At 48.2% G+C, this 13,073-nt stretch overlaps 1 protein-coding gene across 7 annotated transcripts in view; it reads left to right on the top strand.

Moving 5' to 3' along the window:
- Positions 1-3,907: 3,907 nt before the first annotated feature.
- Mecom (MDS1 and EVI1 complex locus) overlaps positions 3,908-13,073 on the top strand; it is a 565,452-nt gene continuing 556,286 nt past the window's right edge. For 4 of the 7 annotated variants that reach the window (XM_051157015.1, XM_051157013.1, XM_051157017.1 and 1 more), the window contains exon 1: positions 3,909-4,072. In XM_051157015.1, coding sequence (XP_051012972.1) covers positions 4,036-4,072 — 37 coding nt within the window. In that variant the 5' untranslated portion in view covers positions 3,909-4,035. Of the gene's footprint in view, positions 4,073-13,073 lie in introns of all 7 variants that reach the window. The other 3 variants (XM_051157010.1, XM_051157012.1, XM_051157018.1) reach the window with 2 other exon arrangements.

The following is a 13,073-nucleotide window of genomic DNA, read 5'->3' on the forward strand; positions in this document are numbered from 1 at the left end:
ATATAGGTTTCGATTCAATAGCACGTAAAGTTCACTGCACAAAGACAATAGGCCAAGAAATACCTCCATAAAGAGCTCAAACTTTCTTCTAAAGGTCCTGTGGGGTGGCTCAATTGTAGTGCCAGGAAAGGAAAGGAACATTTCCGGTTGCATGTACTGTCTTGAAAATGAGTTATTCGCCGTTTCTAGGATTAATAAAAAATAATTGGGAGAGGGGCATACTGATCTGCCTCTACCTTCTAAATAGCCCATCTTCCTTCCCACCTCTATCTCCCCGCTTCTGCGCAAACAAACAAAAAACTCAACACCACACACACACACACACACACACACACACACACACACCCCAAGCAAACCCCAACAGTTAGTAGACTCGTGAGTTTTTCCCAGGAGTCACAGCTTCCAGGATGTCAGCTTTTCTGGATGGAAAGGCAAGGAAAACTTAGGTTTGCCCCAGGCAACGAATTTGAGTAGAAGGAAAGGCGGTGGGTTTGCAGGGACAGTTTGTCAGCCCCCCCCCAATCCTCCCCCACCCCACCCCCTTTATCCAGGGACGGCTTAGACTTCAGGTCAGAAGGTGTTAGCAACTCCAGAGGCCACAGCGGAAAGTCACCTGCTGTGATCTCACGCCTGGGACTAGGCACAGGTGGAACTGACACCGGACTAGGAGCTTGGGAATGGAACTGTTGGGGCAGCCTTGGGGACCCGGGGGTGACCACCTTGTAGAAGGGGGTGGCGCACAGCAGTCTGAGGGGCATTTGCTCCATCAGGTTGAACACACTTGAACTAGCATCTTAGCTTTTTTATTACTGCACACTTAGGTTAAGAAACTAGAGAAGGGGGCAGAAAAGGGAGAGAAAAGAAAACAGAAACCAACTTTGAAGTTTGAAAATTTAAAAAATGATACTGTGAATACTTTGATTTATTTATCTCTTCAGCTATTTTATTTTTTATGTTTTGAAAAAAAAAACAAACGGTGCCACATCTCTTTTCATAGTGATTCGGCTTAAGGACACAACTGCTGTATTTGCTACTTAGAAGAAGCTGGATTCAACCACTTCTGAAATTTTAGAAAGACCGTTGAGAAAGATGGGTACACTGAAAGATGGGGCTTTAAGCATCAGAAGGGCTGGGTACCACCCAGCCACGTACCACTGCCCAGATCTCCTGGCCTTCTGTAAAAGTTTAAAACACTGAAATATTTGCATCTGGAGATTTGGATAGTCTTGATTCGGTCCTGCCCATTGCTCTTCACTGAAACCATCCTGTTCTGTACTCAACCACAAGATTTATACTTTTGCAGTGCAAACAAGTCCAGTGTCCAAGTGGGTCTTGTTTATAATTTCAGAGTTTGGCAACACGGTCCCTTCCTTTCTTTGAAAATTCCACCAGATCCAAGCCAGGTACTGAAAGACTCTTTAGGGGCTGGGTGAAGGGAACCTTTGAGGAGGTGACACTGGTGGCTGCTTCACCGTGTCTTTTTTTTTTTTTTTTTTTTTTTTTAATTTTAAATCTCCACTGGGGTCCAGTGAATGAAATATCCCAGCCAGAACTTTCTTGTGTTGAGGATACTCTGCTGTCCCTAGGTGCCAGGCCCTGGAGAACTCTACCTCCTTTTTGGGGAGGTCAAAGACCTCTAGGTTCTGAAAGTTGGGGTCCTCTTGCACTGTCTGCCCTGTCTTCTGGCCTAAGTCATGCTCTCCCCCCAAAAATCGCTTCTGGACAAGAAGTGGTTGTATGAACCCCTTGCTGGTCAGCCTGATGTGTTCCCCTAGAGAACCTGACCTTCCCAAACCACTCTCAAGCCTCGCGCCTCCTTTTCCCATGCAAACATTTACTGGTCAGAGGGGGACACCCCTAAATAGAGAGGAGCTAGTAGACTTGGGGGATTTTTAGGTTTGTGTATCTGTGTTGACACATACAGTAGTCTCTGTTCTCTGTACATACTAAACGTGTACACACACACACACACACACACACACACACACACACACCTGCATGCAATAGGCAACTGGAGCTCTAGTGGGTCTTGTAAAATCCCAGGTGCCTCTGTGGAGGAGGGGAGATGGCAGAATTCCTCGGTGTTCCTGTGTGTGGGCACCAGAACTTTCTCCTCTGGAAGGCTTCACTCCTGCTCTTGGTCATTTCTGTCTTTACCTCCTCTTTCTCTTCCTCATATTTCAAGGCAACACATCTGTCTCCCTTGGGAACTGTTGCTTGGTTCTTTAGGGACCTGTATTTTACATCTGAATGCCCCTGGAATTACACAGCTCTGCAGAAGGAAAGGTGGTGGGTCTTTTTAGCTAGGGTAGGTCCAGAGAGCTTTGGGGCGTTCTTTCTTTCTTTTTTCTTTTTTCCTTTCTCTCTTTCTTTCTTTCTTTCTTTCTTTTTTTCCTCTGAAGCCCCTGGGAATTGAACCTAGATATTAGCTCTCTCACAGCTGCAGTCCTAGCTCCGACAAAAAGAGTGTCAACAGGTGCAACTGAGCGTTCTCGTTCTCAACAATCCCCCTAGTACCCCACTTCTCTCTCAGAACGGAGACCAGAACCAGCTTTCCCGTTCCGTTTCTTCTGACTCGAGTGTAAGGATGCGTTGTAGCAGCACTGGCATGGAAAAGATTGCAATTCTCTTTTACGGTGTCTGGCAGGATTGGCGGCAGATATTAATGGCGACGTAAATAGCACGTGGAAGGTATTGAGCACAACTGTTTAGTGCAAGAAGGTTGTACTAAGAGAAAAAAAAATCCATACTGGTTTGGGAGTGATTCATAGAACACACCTAAGCCTCTGCGTCCTCATTTCTGCCTGCACACTTCATTAGTTAATTCTGTAATTAAGCACATTTCAACAATGTGCTTTTTGTATTTCCTAGGTATGCGTATGGAATTTCTCCCCTTCCTCCTTCTGGTAACCCCAGAGGTTGTAGGTTTCAGTGAGTGAGTGGAAATGGCAGGCGGGCTGTGCTGCTGCAGGAGGCCGGAAGGTGACAGCCGACCTTAGGCGAAGCAGGAGGTCTTGGATGTCAAACGCCCAGCCCGCCGGGACCTGGGAATCAAGGGCGATTGTTGCTACTTCATGGAAACAGACTACTGAAATGTTCCAAGGATAGCGGCTACCGTTCGTGTGACAACTAAAATCGAGAACCGGTTGTTCATCCAAAGCGGAAGTCCCAGGAACTTCAGGAGAAGAGCAGCAGCAACAGCAGACCTCTCAAGTTCCAGATGCTTCTCGCGCCCCCCCCTGGATAATGAGTTCACGGTCCAGCCCTCAACTTAGTTCTTTTGTAGAGGGAAAGACTTATCCTGAAGTTTTTCTTTTCCCCCTACTCCGCTCTTGTTTCCCCTATAGACAGTATAATTTATGGTGGAGAAAACATTAATAATAATTATAATGCAGGTTTATTGTTGACTCCCACACAGACACAGTCCTTTGCCCTACGAATCAATTCTCTGTCCAAGACTTTTCATTTCTTTTTCTCCCCCCCCCTCCTTTGGGCAAACTGTCTGCTCCCCTCCAGCTCCCCGCGTTCGCTCCCGCCCCCTGCTACCCTCCCCGTAGCTCCCTTTCTCCGCCTCCTCGGCGATTGCCATCTGACAAGATCTCCAAATCAAAGTGATAAATCGCTCCAAACTTTTTTTGGCGGCGCTGAGATGTTGGAGGGGCGTCTAGCGCGCATGTGCGAAGGTGTCCAAACTGACAATGCTAGAGATAGCGAGTGTGGATTGAGAGAAAGAGAGAGAGGGAGGGAGAGAGAGTGAAAGACCGAGTGTGGAAGTGTGTGTGCGTGAGAGAGAGAGAGAGAGGAGAAGAGGAGGAGAGAGAGAGAGAGAGAGGAGAGAGAGGAGAGAAGGAGAAGAGAGAGAGAGAGAGAGAGAGAGAGAGAGAGAGAGAGAGAGAGAGAGGAGAGAGAGAGAGAGAGGGAGAGAGAGAGAGAGAGAGAGAGAGAGAGAGAGAGAGACCAAAAGAAGGAAAAGATCCAAGGGGGAAAAAAAACAAAACCCAACCACCCAGCAGCGGCTGCAGGACTGGGCACAGCATGAGATCCAAAGGCAGGGCAAGGAAACTGGCCACAAGTAGGTGCAATATCCCTTTTCTATTGGCTTTTCCCCCTCCTCTGCCATCTTGCATATCTGTGTCTAGCGCTCTGGGAGAGAGCGCGGGCTGCTTTGGCGCGGGGCCTCTGGGTGGCTGGAAGGCAGGCGCAGGGCAGCCTGTAGCCGGAGCAACCTGCCGATTCCAGCCTCCGCGACATGGCTCCTGCTCTGGGCGTAGAGGAGCCGCGGTAGTCCTAAACCCGGCACCAGGACCAGCTGTGGCAACTCCGGGGTGGGGGTGGGGGCAGCAAAAAGCTGGGTGGGAGGAGGGAAAGCGCGCGCGAGTGAGCGCGAAGGGGTGGGGGGAGAGGAGAATGTGTCCCCCTCCCCTCCCTTCCCCCCAGGCGGGGGAGAGTCGCCTCTGGCCAACCAGCTAGTCCCCGGAGCGGGAGGGGGGGAGCGGGGGAGCGGGGGAGCGGGGGTGGGGGGCCGAGTAGGGAAAGGGCGCCTTTCCGAGGCTCGGTTTGTTTCTGGGGTTTAAGATGGGTGGCGGGCTCCGACGGAGCCGGGGTGGCTTTGGCAGCCGCAGCGGCCGGCGGTCGGGTTGGAGTTGGGAAAAGTTGCGAGGCGGCCGCTTGCAAGTTGCGCGGTCGATCGGCGCTGCGCCGAGCCCCGGCTGCGGTAGTGGGCGCTGTGCACTTGGTCCTTTTGCGCGGCGGCGTGTGCGGCGAGGCGGGAGCCCTGGAGAAGGGAAGGCAGAGCGGGGCCGTGGTCCTGGGGATTTGGGGGTGGGGGCTGGGGCACTGGCAGCTTTGAGCTCCCGGCTCCGCAGAGCTACTCGGCAGGTGGAGAGAGAGAAGGCTGCGCCAGCAGGGTCAGGCCCGGGCGTAGAAGGCGCGAGGCCAGCCGCGAATGCTGCACAGACCAGGCCGTGTAGGCGCGCACCGACCCGAGAACCCCGCGCTGGCAGGTCGCCGAGTGACCCCCAGGGGGCGGGCTGTCGGAACTTGGGGCCGTCGAGAAGGCGCAGCTCAGCCTGCTGCTCACTTTCTGGGTGCAGCCGGAGTCCCGGGTCACTCAATCTCCCCGGCGCCCTCTGCCTGCCCGGAACAGAGCAGCCTTGGTCACGCGGGGCTAGGGTAGTGGGGTTTGGGGCCAGGGTCGATGGGACTCCCATCCCCCACCCTTTCAGCAAAGAGCTTGGGTGACACGCCGCCGAGACAGGGTTGGATAGGAAGCGTTGCTTAGCACGGACTAATTGGCGATTCGGCTGGGTCCGTTCAAATGCTTCTGCCCAGAGTCAAGGGGACCCGGCGAGCAGCTTGTAGCGTACTCCTTTGGTTGTCAGAGCTGCTTCGGGAGGGACAGACCGTGCGGCCCTTGGCCCTCGTACTTGGACTTGCGAAATCTCAAACTCTCTTACTTGTTTTGTTTCGGACCAGAGAGACGAAAAATAGGATGTGGGTAATATGTTTTCCCTAGTGATGTCCCCAAGAGCCCCCACCCCACACATCCCTTGCTCATTGGAATTTAGGGCTGGAGGCGCTCCATGCGGCACCACCGGTCGCATCCTGGCACAGCGGCGCCCGCAGCAGTCGCAGCACCCCGGGTGCACTGCGTTCCCAGCGTGGAGAATACGTCGTAACGCCGGGTGAGACGCAGTCTTCCCAGGCGCCTTTCCGAGCTTCAGCTTCCCCGCACCGGAGTGGTGCACTCACGCACTCCCTAGCGGCATCTTTTCCCTCGGAACTCAGGTTGCAGGAATCAACCTTATTACAGGGCCGTCTGCCTCATCATCAGTCAGCCTGCTTCTTTCCCGGCTAATACCGCTCACTTCACTTCGTTGCAACAGTGTAAAGTGCGCCAACGGAACTGTTTTTCCCGTTGGCTTTTCATTGAGCCCGATGCCTTTTTTATTTTCATCTGAGAGGGAATAAATGCACACATGCTTGATGGCTTTAAGATTTCAAAGGTTAGGTGTGTGTGTGTGTGTGTGTGTATGTGTGTGTGTGTGTGTGTGTGTGTGTGTGTGTGTGTGTGTGTGTTTGAGAGGAGGCGGGGAGATCGTTTCAACAGAGCAGTAAGTTGTGAAATGAAAGCCTAAGGCTTTGCACCCTGCCTGGTTGCCTGGCATCCGACGAAGCGAAAGCAGAACGCAAAACCCTTCGAATTTTCTTAAGCAACCCCCACCCCCCACCTCAAGTCCCGCGCGCGCCCTAGCTATTTTAATTGCTGAGCACGCTGTACACCACGCAGCCCACTCACGGTCTAGAAGCTGAGCCTCTTTTCTGATCTGATGAGACTTGTCACCGCATGTGAGACACATTGGTTTTTATCTGGTGTGGGTAAGGATGCCCGTCTGCTTTCTAAAGAGCAGGACCCCAGCCTTAGGAACTTTTCCTGCTGAGCCCCAGGTTCCCACTAGCAGGGCTTTACTGCCTTCCCCAAGACGCGGGCGCTGCTTTGTGCAATTTTCCAGCTACGGTCTGAGCAATAAAGGAAATCATATCAAAACTACGGATTTTTGTATTTTAAAGCGCTATTTCCTTTCGCCGCCGAACTGCGCGTGGCAGAGGTGGCGGCTGACCCCTGCGGTGCAATCATCCAACGGAAACTTAGCTGCTTGCCCGCACTGGTGCTTTCTTTCTTTTCTTTTCTTTTCTTTTTTTTTTTCCGCCTTCCTCCCACCCCCATGAGTTAGGAAGAGGCAAAATAACCAGCATATCTGAAAGAAAACAAGACAAAACCGATTTGCCGTAAATTGCAGCAAATGGAAGCGCTACACGGGGAACAAACCATGCACAAATAGTTCTTTCACCGATAAGTTGATTGTTCTTTCTGTTTTTTGTGTACATTTTTGGTGGATGCCAGTTTAGCTCGGTTTTATTTAAAGCATAGTAGTCCAGAGATCACATACCTTGAACATATTTCCTAATGTTAATTGGGACAGATTGAACGCACCACCTTGGGTCTAACTTATAAGGATTTGTTTTTACACAATACTTGAAACTGATAATTTCGTTGTAAGGCGTATAGGAGGATATAAAGGTTTAATGTAAAAAACCACATTTTTTTTTAAAAGGGAAAAGCAAGAAAATTGACATGTGCACTGTCTTTAAACCTTTCACTTACGTTTCCATCTTCAAGAAAAGAAAACTAAGTAATGCAAGCCCACTCTGGCTGCTGGGAGACTTCTCAGCCATTTAATTTGGGGTGTGTGTGTGTTGGGGGGGGCAGCTGGAGAAGCACCTGGACCTTGCCAGAAATTCCAGTTGTCACTCTTCTCAAGGGTGGGAAGGAAGTGAGGCAGGGTCTGCCGTGCTCATCTATAGTCCAGAATAGGGAAAGGAAACCCACCCCGCTTTGCCAAAGTACCAGCCTTCAGGGTTTCAACCAAAGCAACTAACAAGTTGCATCCAGCAACTCCCTTATTGCAGCCCCCACCCCACCCCAGAAGTCTCCCAAAACACAGAAGGCAGTGACATTATCAAAAACCCTGGCGCAGGGCAAGCACTTGTTACTTCTGTGCTTCATCTTTGAAAACAGGCTCCAAAGTAGGAAAGGCACACACCAGCCCAGCTCAGCCTCCCGTATTTAAACTCGCTCCTGGAGGCCCAGCACCTAAGAGTCTAATGAGGGTTCATAGCCCGGCTAGGCCGGCTCCTTACACTAGACTCGCATAACCAGATACAGCCTAGCTTTCAAGTGCAGGCTTATTTGTTTATTTCAGGCTGCTTCGCAGAAAGAAAAAAAATTGTTCCCGACGGAGGCTGAGGCCCCTTCTAGGAAGGCGTTTCATTTGCCATTATTTGATCATTACCCTGGCTTAGGGCTTTTTTATTTCATTTGGCATGTTGAGGCACCGCTTTGCCGCGTTTCGCACGCACCTCCTCTTGGATCTGTGTTTAGGGGAAGGTTAATTACGCTTTCTGTTCTCCCCGCATCCCCAACGCTGTGGGGGAAGAGGATGGTTCCTCAGCTGCAGAGCCTCAGTGAGCCGCCGACTGGGAGCCTCAGCGACTGTGTGCCTCTGTTCCTGTGCCTTACTGAGTTTGTAATGTTTGAGGATAGCCCCATCTCACGCTTTCCTTAGGCAGGTCTCTCCCTGCAGCCTGGGCCTACCGGCGTGTACTGACGCTCAACACGTTGGAAGATTAACGAATAGAAATTAACAAGTCTCTCTCTCTCTCTCTCTCTCTCTCTCTCTCTCTCTCTCTCTCTCTCTCTCTCTCTCTCTCTCTCTCGTTGAAAGTAATGGGTCTTGCAAGCACTTTCTTTTTAAGGATCTGAGCGTTTGAGAGTTTATTTTGTTCTGCATTTGGAAGTACGGAGCAGGTTAACAGAGGCTACAGCATGGAGTGGAACAGGAAAGCCACAGCTGAGCACTCCTGCATGGATCTAACCTGGGCCAGAGAAAAGGAGGGCACAGTTAGTAGCTCCCTGCTTCTCTCCTGGCATTCCCCAGAGGGCCTATCCTAGCTGAAAGCAAGGGAGCCTCAAGGTGGAGGGGCTTGACTTGTCTGGTCACTGGCACATTCTGGGTTCCCAAGCTAAGGGGGGAGCTAGACAGAGATCATTTCTTTATAAAGATGTAGACACTTTATAAAGATAAAGACACCCCCTACTCTTCACTTCCAAACTGCTGGGTGCAGAGAAAACTGGCCCTCGTGGGCCATCTGGGTGGGGCAGGGAAAGTCGCCCAGCTGAACGAGTCTGAGCTCCCCCAGAGCATACAATTCCCAGTGCCTTCCAGTCGTTTTTTTTTTTTTCCTCCCCAGACTTCTAGTTCTGAGCTCAAGGCTTTGATTAAACAGTGTGCCCCCTCTTCAACGCTCCCCAGGGTGGTTAGTGTCTGTTGCACCACTTGCCTTGAGCTTTGTTTGCAACCACAGTGTAGACACATGCAAACCATGGATAAGACTCTCACAGTCCTGTCCCTGGTTCTGGAACATTCTTGTGCACATCCTCATTTATTCACACACTCTGCAGAGCCTTCCTTCCCTAAGGCCTTGCAGGAGGGGTTTTGGGGTAGGGGCATGGGCCGGTGTGTGGGTGCCAAGCAGCATTTTCTGGAGTGGCGCTTAACCCTTTCTGGACTGGGAGCTGCTGCAGGCAGTTCTGTGACAGACGAGGGTTTGCTCTTCCTTCTGACGGGAACCAGCAGCTCCCTCAGCATCCTGCCATCCCTCTAGCCAGGATTCCCTTTCTAAAATTAGATTCTTCCCTTCTTCCCACTCTCCTGGCCTCCTGAGGAGTTTAATGGGATTTTCAAGGAACTTGGCTACATAGAGAGGACAGCGCAGAGGACAGGGAGGGACCAGAGAAGGGCAGAATACTTCTTCCAGACCCTTAGTTCGCACACATTTGTATTCCTGCCCTAAATATATTCAGAGAAAAAAGATTCTTGTTAACTGCTTTTGCTTTTTTTTTTTTTTTGCCACACAAGACACTTCAGAGACATTTCTGCACAGGGGAGAAACTGTTTACATAACTCTGTGGAAATGTGACATATTGCTCTAGTTCACCACTAAAGAGTTAAACACACTTGGCCTTCTTTGAAGTGCCCTGGTTGGGGCAGATTGTTTGAGTTGGTTCAGATACTGCTGTGGGTCTAACTAATGGCTTCTACCTTTTTAGTTCAAGTAGTAGGAGAGAAAGGCCTGGATTCCTTGCCCAATGGGTCCCTCTGGAGACCAGGGCCTGGCTTCTGGCCAGTTCTGTACAATGTCAACATTGAATATTTGAATTCCCAGACTCCATTTAACAAGTTTCTAAATAAATAAACTCATTGTGTGTCCGTGTTTAAAATTATTTCACCTCTTTTATAAAAGCTTAGTACATTGGTCTTGCAAGTTGATTTTCAACAAAACAAAAGAAAACAAAAACAAACAAACAAACAGAGCTTAGGGCATTTTTTGTCAGCCAGAGCTTCACCGAATGTATGTATGTCACTCTCATAACTGGGTGTGAGCAGAGGCTCTTTAGAGATTGAGCTATTCTGCATGACTTGAAAGCAAACCAGAATAAAATAAAACAAAAATAAAATTTAAAAAAATATCCAAAAGATAGCAACTTAGAATAAAACAAGTAATAAAATAAAATAAAGTAAGTTCAGAAAGTCAGTGAAATATTAATCCTATCTAAAAGGAGTGTGTGATTATGTGAAATCAGTGTCTTCAGTTTTTTGATAATTGTGAACACTGGTTCCATCAGGGTTCTCTATGGCTGTGCACAGATCTTTCACCTCTCAGCAGCATCTGATGGGACTCTGTTTCTGACATTTTCCTTGCCTCCATATAAGCTGTTTCAGTTTGGTCAAAAGAACAACATGGACCTTACAGTTTTGTTCATTTTAGCATTTTTTTGGACAAACACACAGTGTTTTATGCAGATGGGAGAACCATGTCACGTTGTTCTAAGAAGTATTATTTATTTACTTACTTACTTTTAAGAAAAGCAAGTTCCAGGTTTCTTGCGAGTGTGGACTCCATCTGGAGTTGTTGGGGGGGGGGTGAAGTGGAATTTGCTTTAATTTATTTGTATAAAGTCCATTATTAAAAAGAATGAGATTTGAAAGGGCACATAGCAAAACCCATAACATTTAGCTGGTAATGTTGGAGGCTCAAAGCCAAGGGAAAAACACGACCAAGCCATGCAAAGCCTGAAATAGCCTGCAATGACCTCAGCCATTTTCATTTTCAGAAATAATAGCCGTGATTAAAATAGGGGGAGAGTTTGGCTTCGAGCTGGGCTCTTCTGCTTTATTGTAAAAGTTCTTTTGTTATTAAAGAACTGTTTCATTATAAGAGGTGTGGGGGTGGGGTGGGACTGAGTTTTTAATCAGTTTCCTGACTTTTCAAAGGTGCTCACTCTGGAGTCACTTTAAATTTTGACTTTAGATATTCTTATTCAACAATAAACATGTTTTTGGTTTGTATGCTCAGTACAACCATTGACTACTAATTTTATTATAATCCTAAAGGATACAGTACCTAGCACACTGATTTTATTAATTCTTTTATTAAGTACCTACTCAGGAGTCAATGGCGTTGTAATGGGGAGGGCTGAGGAGGATTTTCACCCTTGTTAAGAATCTGCCTGAGGATTTAATTTTGTACATTGGTGTTGTTCAACTGATGGCACTTGTGAAAATCCTTCGGTGCAGCTGTTGGTCAGGTTTGGCGATATTTTATACAATAAATATTAACAAAGCCCTGCTGTGTGGTAGGTTCCATGCTTGGCACTGTGTGGTTTCAGCTCTCACGAACATTTCAAATGTGTACAGCAGTGTTTGAATTGAGCGTGATCCCTGACGGAATAGCCAGGTCAGCTTTAAGCGATTGGACACCCCTTGAGGAGTGGGAGGACAGTGTTGCTCTCCCTGGGCATCTTTGCTTGTGGAGTGGGAACCGGCAGACACCTCTCCCTGTGGAGGTGACACCCTTGGGCTCTGGTGAAGCAGCAATAATGCACGCCCATCAGGAGAATGTTTGCCAAGGACCTAAGCTTCAATCAATCAGTCAATCAATCACTACATCTTAATCATTTCCTGTTTGATTTATTAATTAAAACTCCCCAAAAGAAAATACCCTTTCCCTCTCCTAGTCAATGGTTTTATCCGGTCTCAGGTTTAGAAGTATTTATACGCCCATAGGAAATGTCTTGTTTGTCTTCTCAGTAAGTTAAGCCCTTGGATAAAGGGCATACACAGTGTGAACACATTGCAATTGAAGCCAAACTAGGCAATACATTTATTGTGAAACAAATGGAGAATTTTGTTTATTCTCTCTGTGTGTGCACATATGTGCACATGTGTGTATATGTGGTGTGTGTGTTTGTGTGTGTACTGTGTGTGTTGTGTGTGATTGTGTGCGTGTGTTGTATATGTGTGTGGTGTGTATATGTGTGTGTGTATGTGTGTATGTGTGTGGTGTGTATATGTGTTGTGTGTGATTGTGTGCATGTGTGTGTGGTACGTATGTGTGTGTGTGGTGTGTATATGTGTGTGGTGTGTATGTGTGTGTAGTGTATACGTGTGTGTAGTATACGTGCATGCATATTTGCTTGTGCTTTGATAGGTGAAAGCACTTATCCCAGAATCTGATATCAAACCATTTATCTAGAAGACAATCTTTGACAGCAATATTGTGTCTTTTTTTTCTTCCTTGCTGCTTATCATTAATTGCTTAACAACAACAACCACAACCACAACCACAACAACAACAACCACCACCACCACCAAACTGAAACACCTCTTCCTCTCCTTGTAGCCACAGGACACCAATCTTTCTCTTTTCTTATTTAGCCCAATTCTTTGATTTGTGGGCAAGGGGCACAGGGGCAGTAAACCATTAGGAGACAGTGTGGTTCTCCATGGTGGGAGAAGAATTCGTTTTGCTACTGAGGGTCTTCAGAGGGAAAGTTGTTCCCTGCCTTTCTGGGAAGGTCCAGATGTCATTTCCTGCACATCTGTTACTGAGGAGTTCAACTGGGGTTAAGGACCTCAACCTAAGGGAGGTGGAGAAACTATTTTTTTTTTTTTTTAAAGGATTGGCTATATTATCTGATGGGAATGATTTTCTTGGAAACAAAAGTTATATATGTTCAGAGGGCATTTGAAAATCAACAGACAATCATGCATTGTGTTGCTAGCACGGGCATAGAACACAGGCTCTGGGGCTTTGAAGGGCGAGGAGCCATAGTGTAATATCAACATAACGGACACTGCTAATGAAGGCTGCACTGAGCAACTTGTTTATATCCGTGTGAGCGTCAATGGACTTTTCAGTGAATGTGAACAGCGGGTACCGAGGATATTGCCGTAATACAGATGTGTGTTTGAGCAGTAATGAGCTCAATGCTGATAAGCAATCCCGATGGGCTCTTACATTCTTAGCCCCCAGCTTGGTACTCGATGCTGATGCTAAGATGTACATTCCTTTACACTCTGAATCCTGGGCAGCTCTGAGCTTTGGTTCTGGTTCCTGGGATCCTGGCCCAGCTGCTCACTAGCTGGGTGAAATGAAAGCAACCTGTTTTT

This window comes from Acomys russatus, chromosome 15 (assembly GCF_903995435.1).
Source record: "Acomys russatus chromosome 15, mAcoRus1.1, whole genome shotgun sequence".
Lineage (NCBI taxonomy): Eukaryota > Metazoa > Chordata > Mammalia > Rodentia > Muridae > Acomys > Acomys russatus.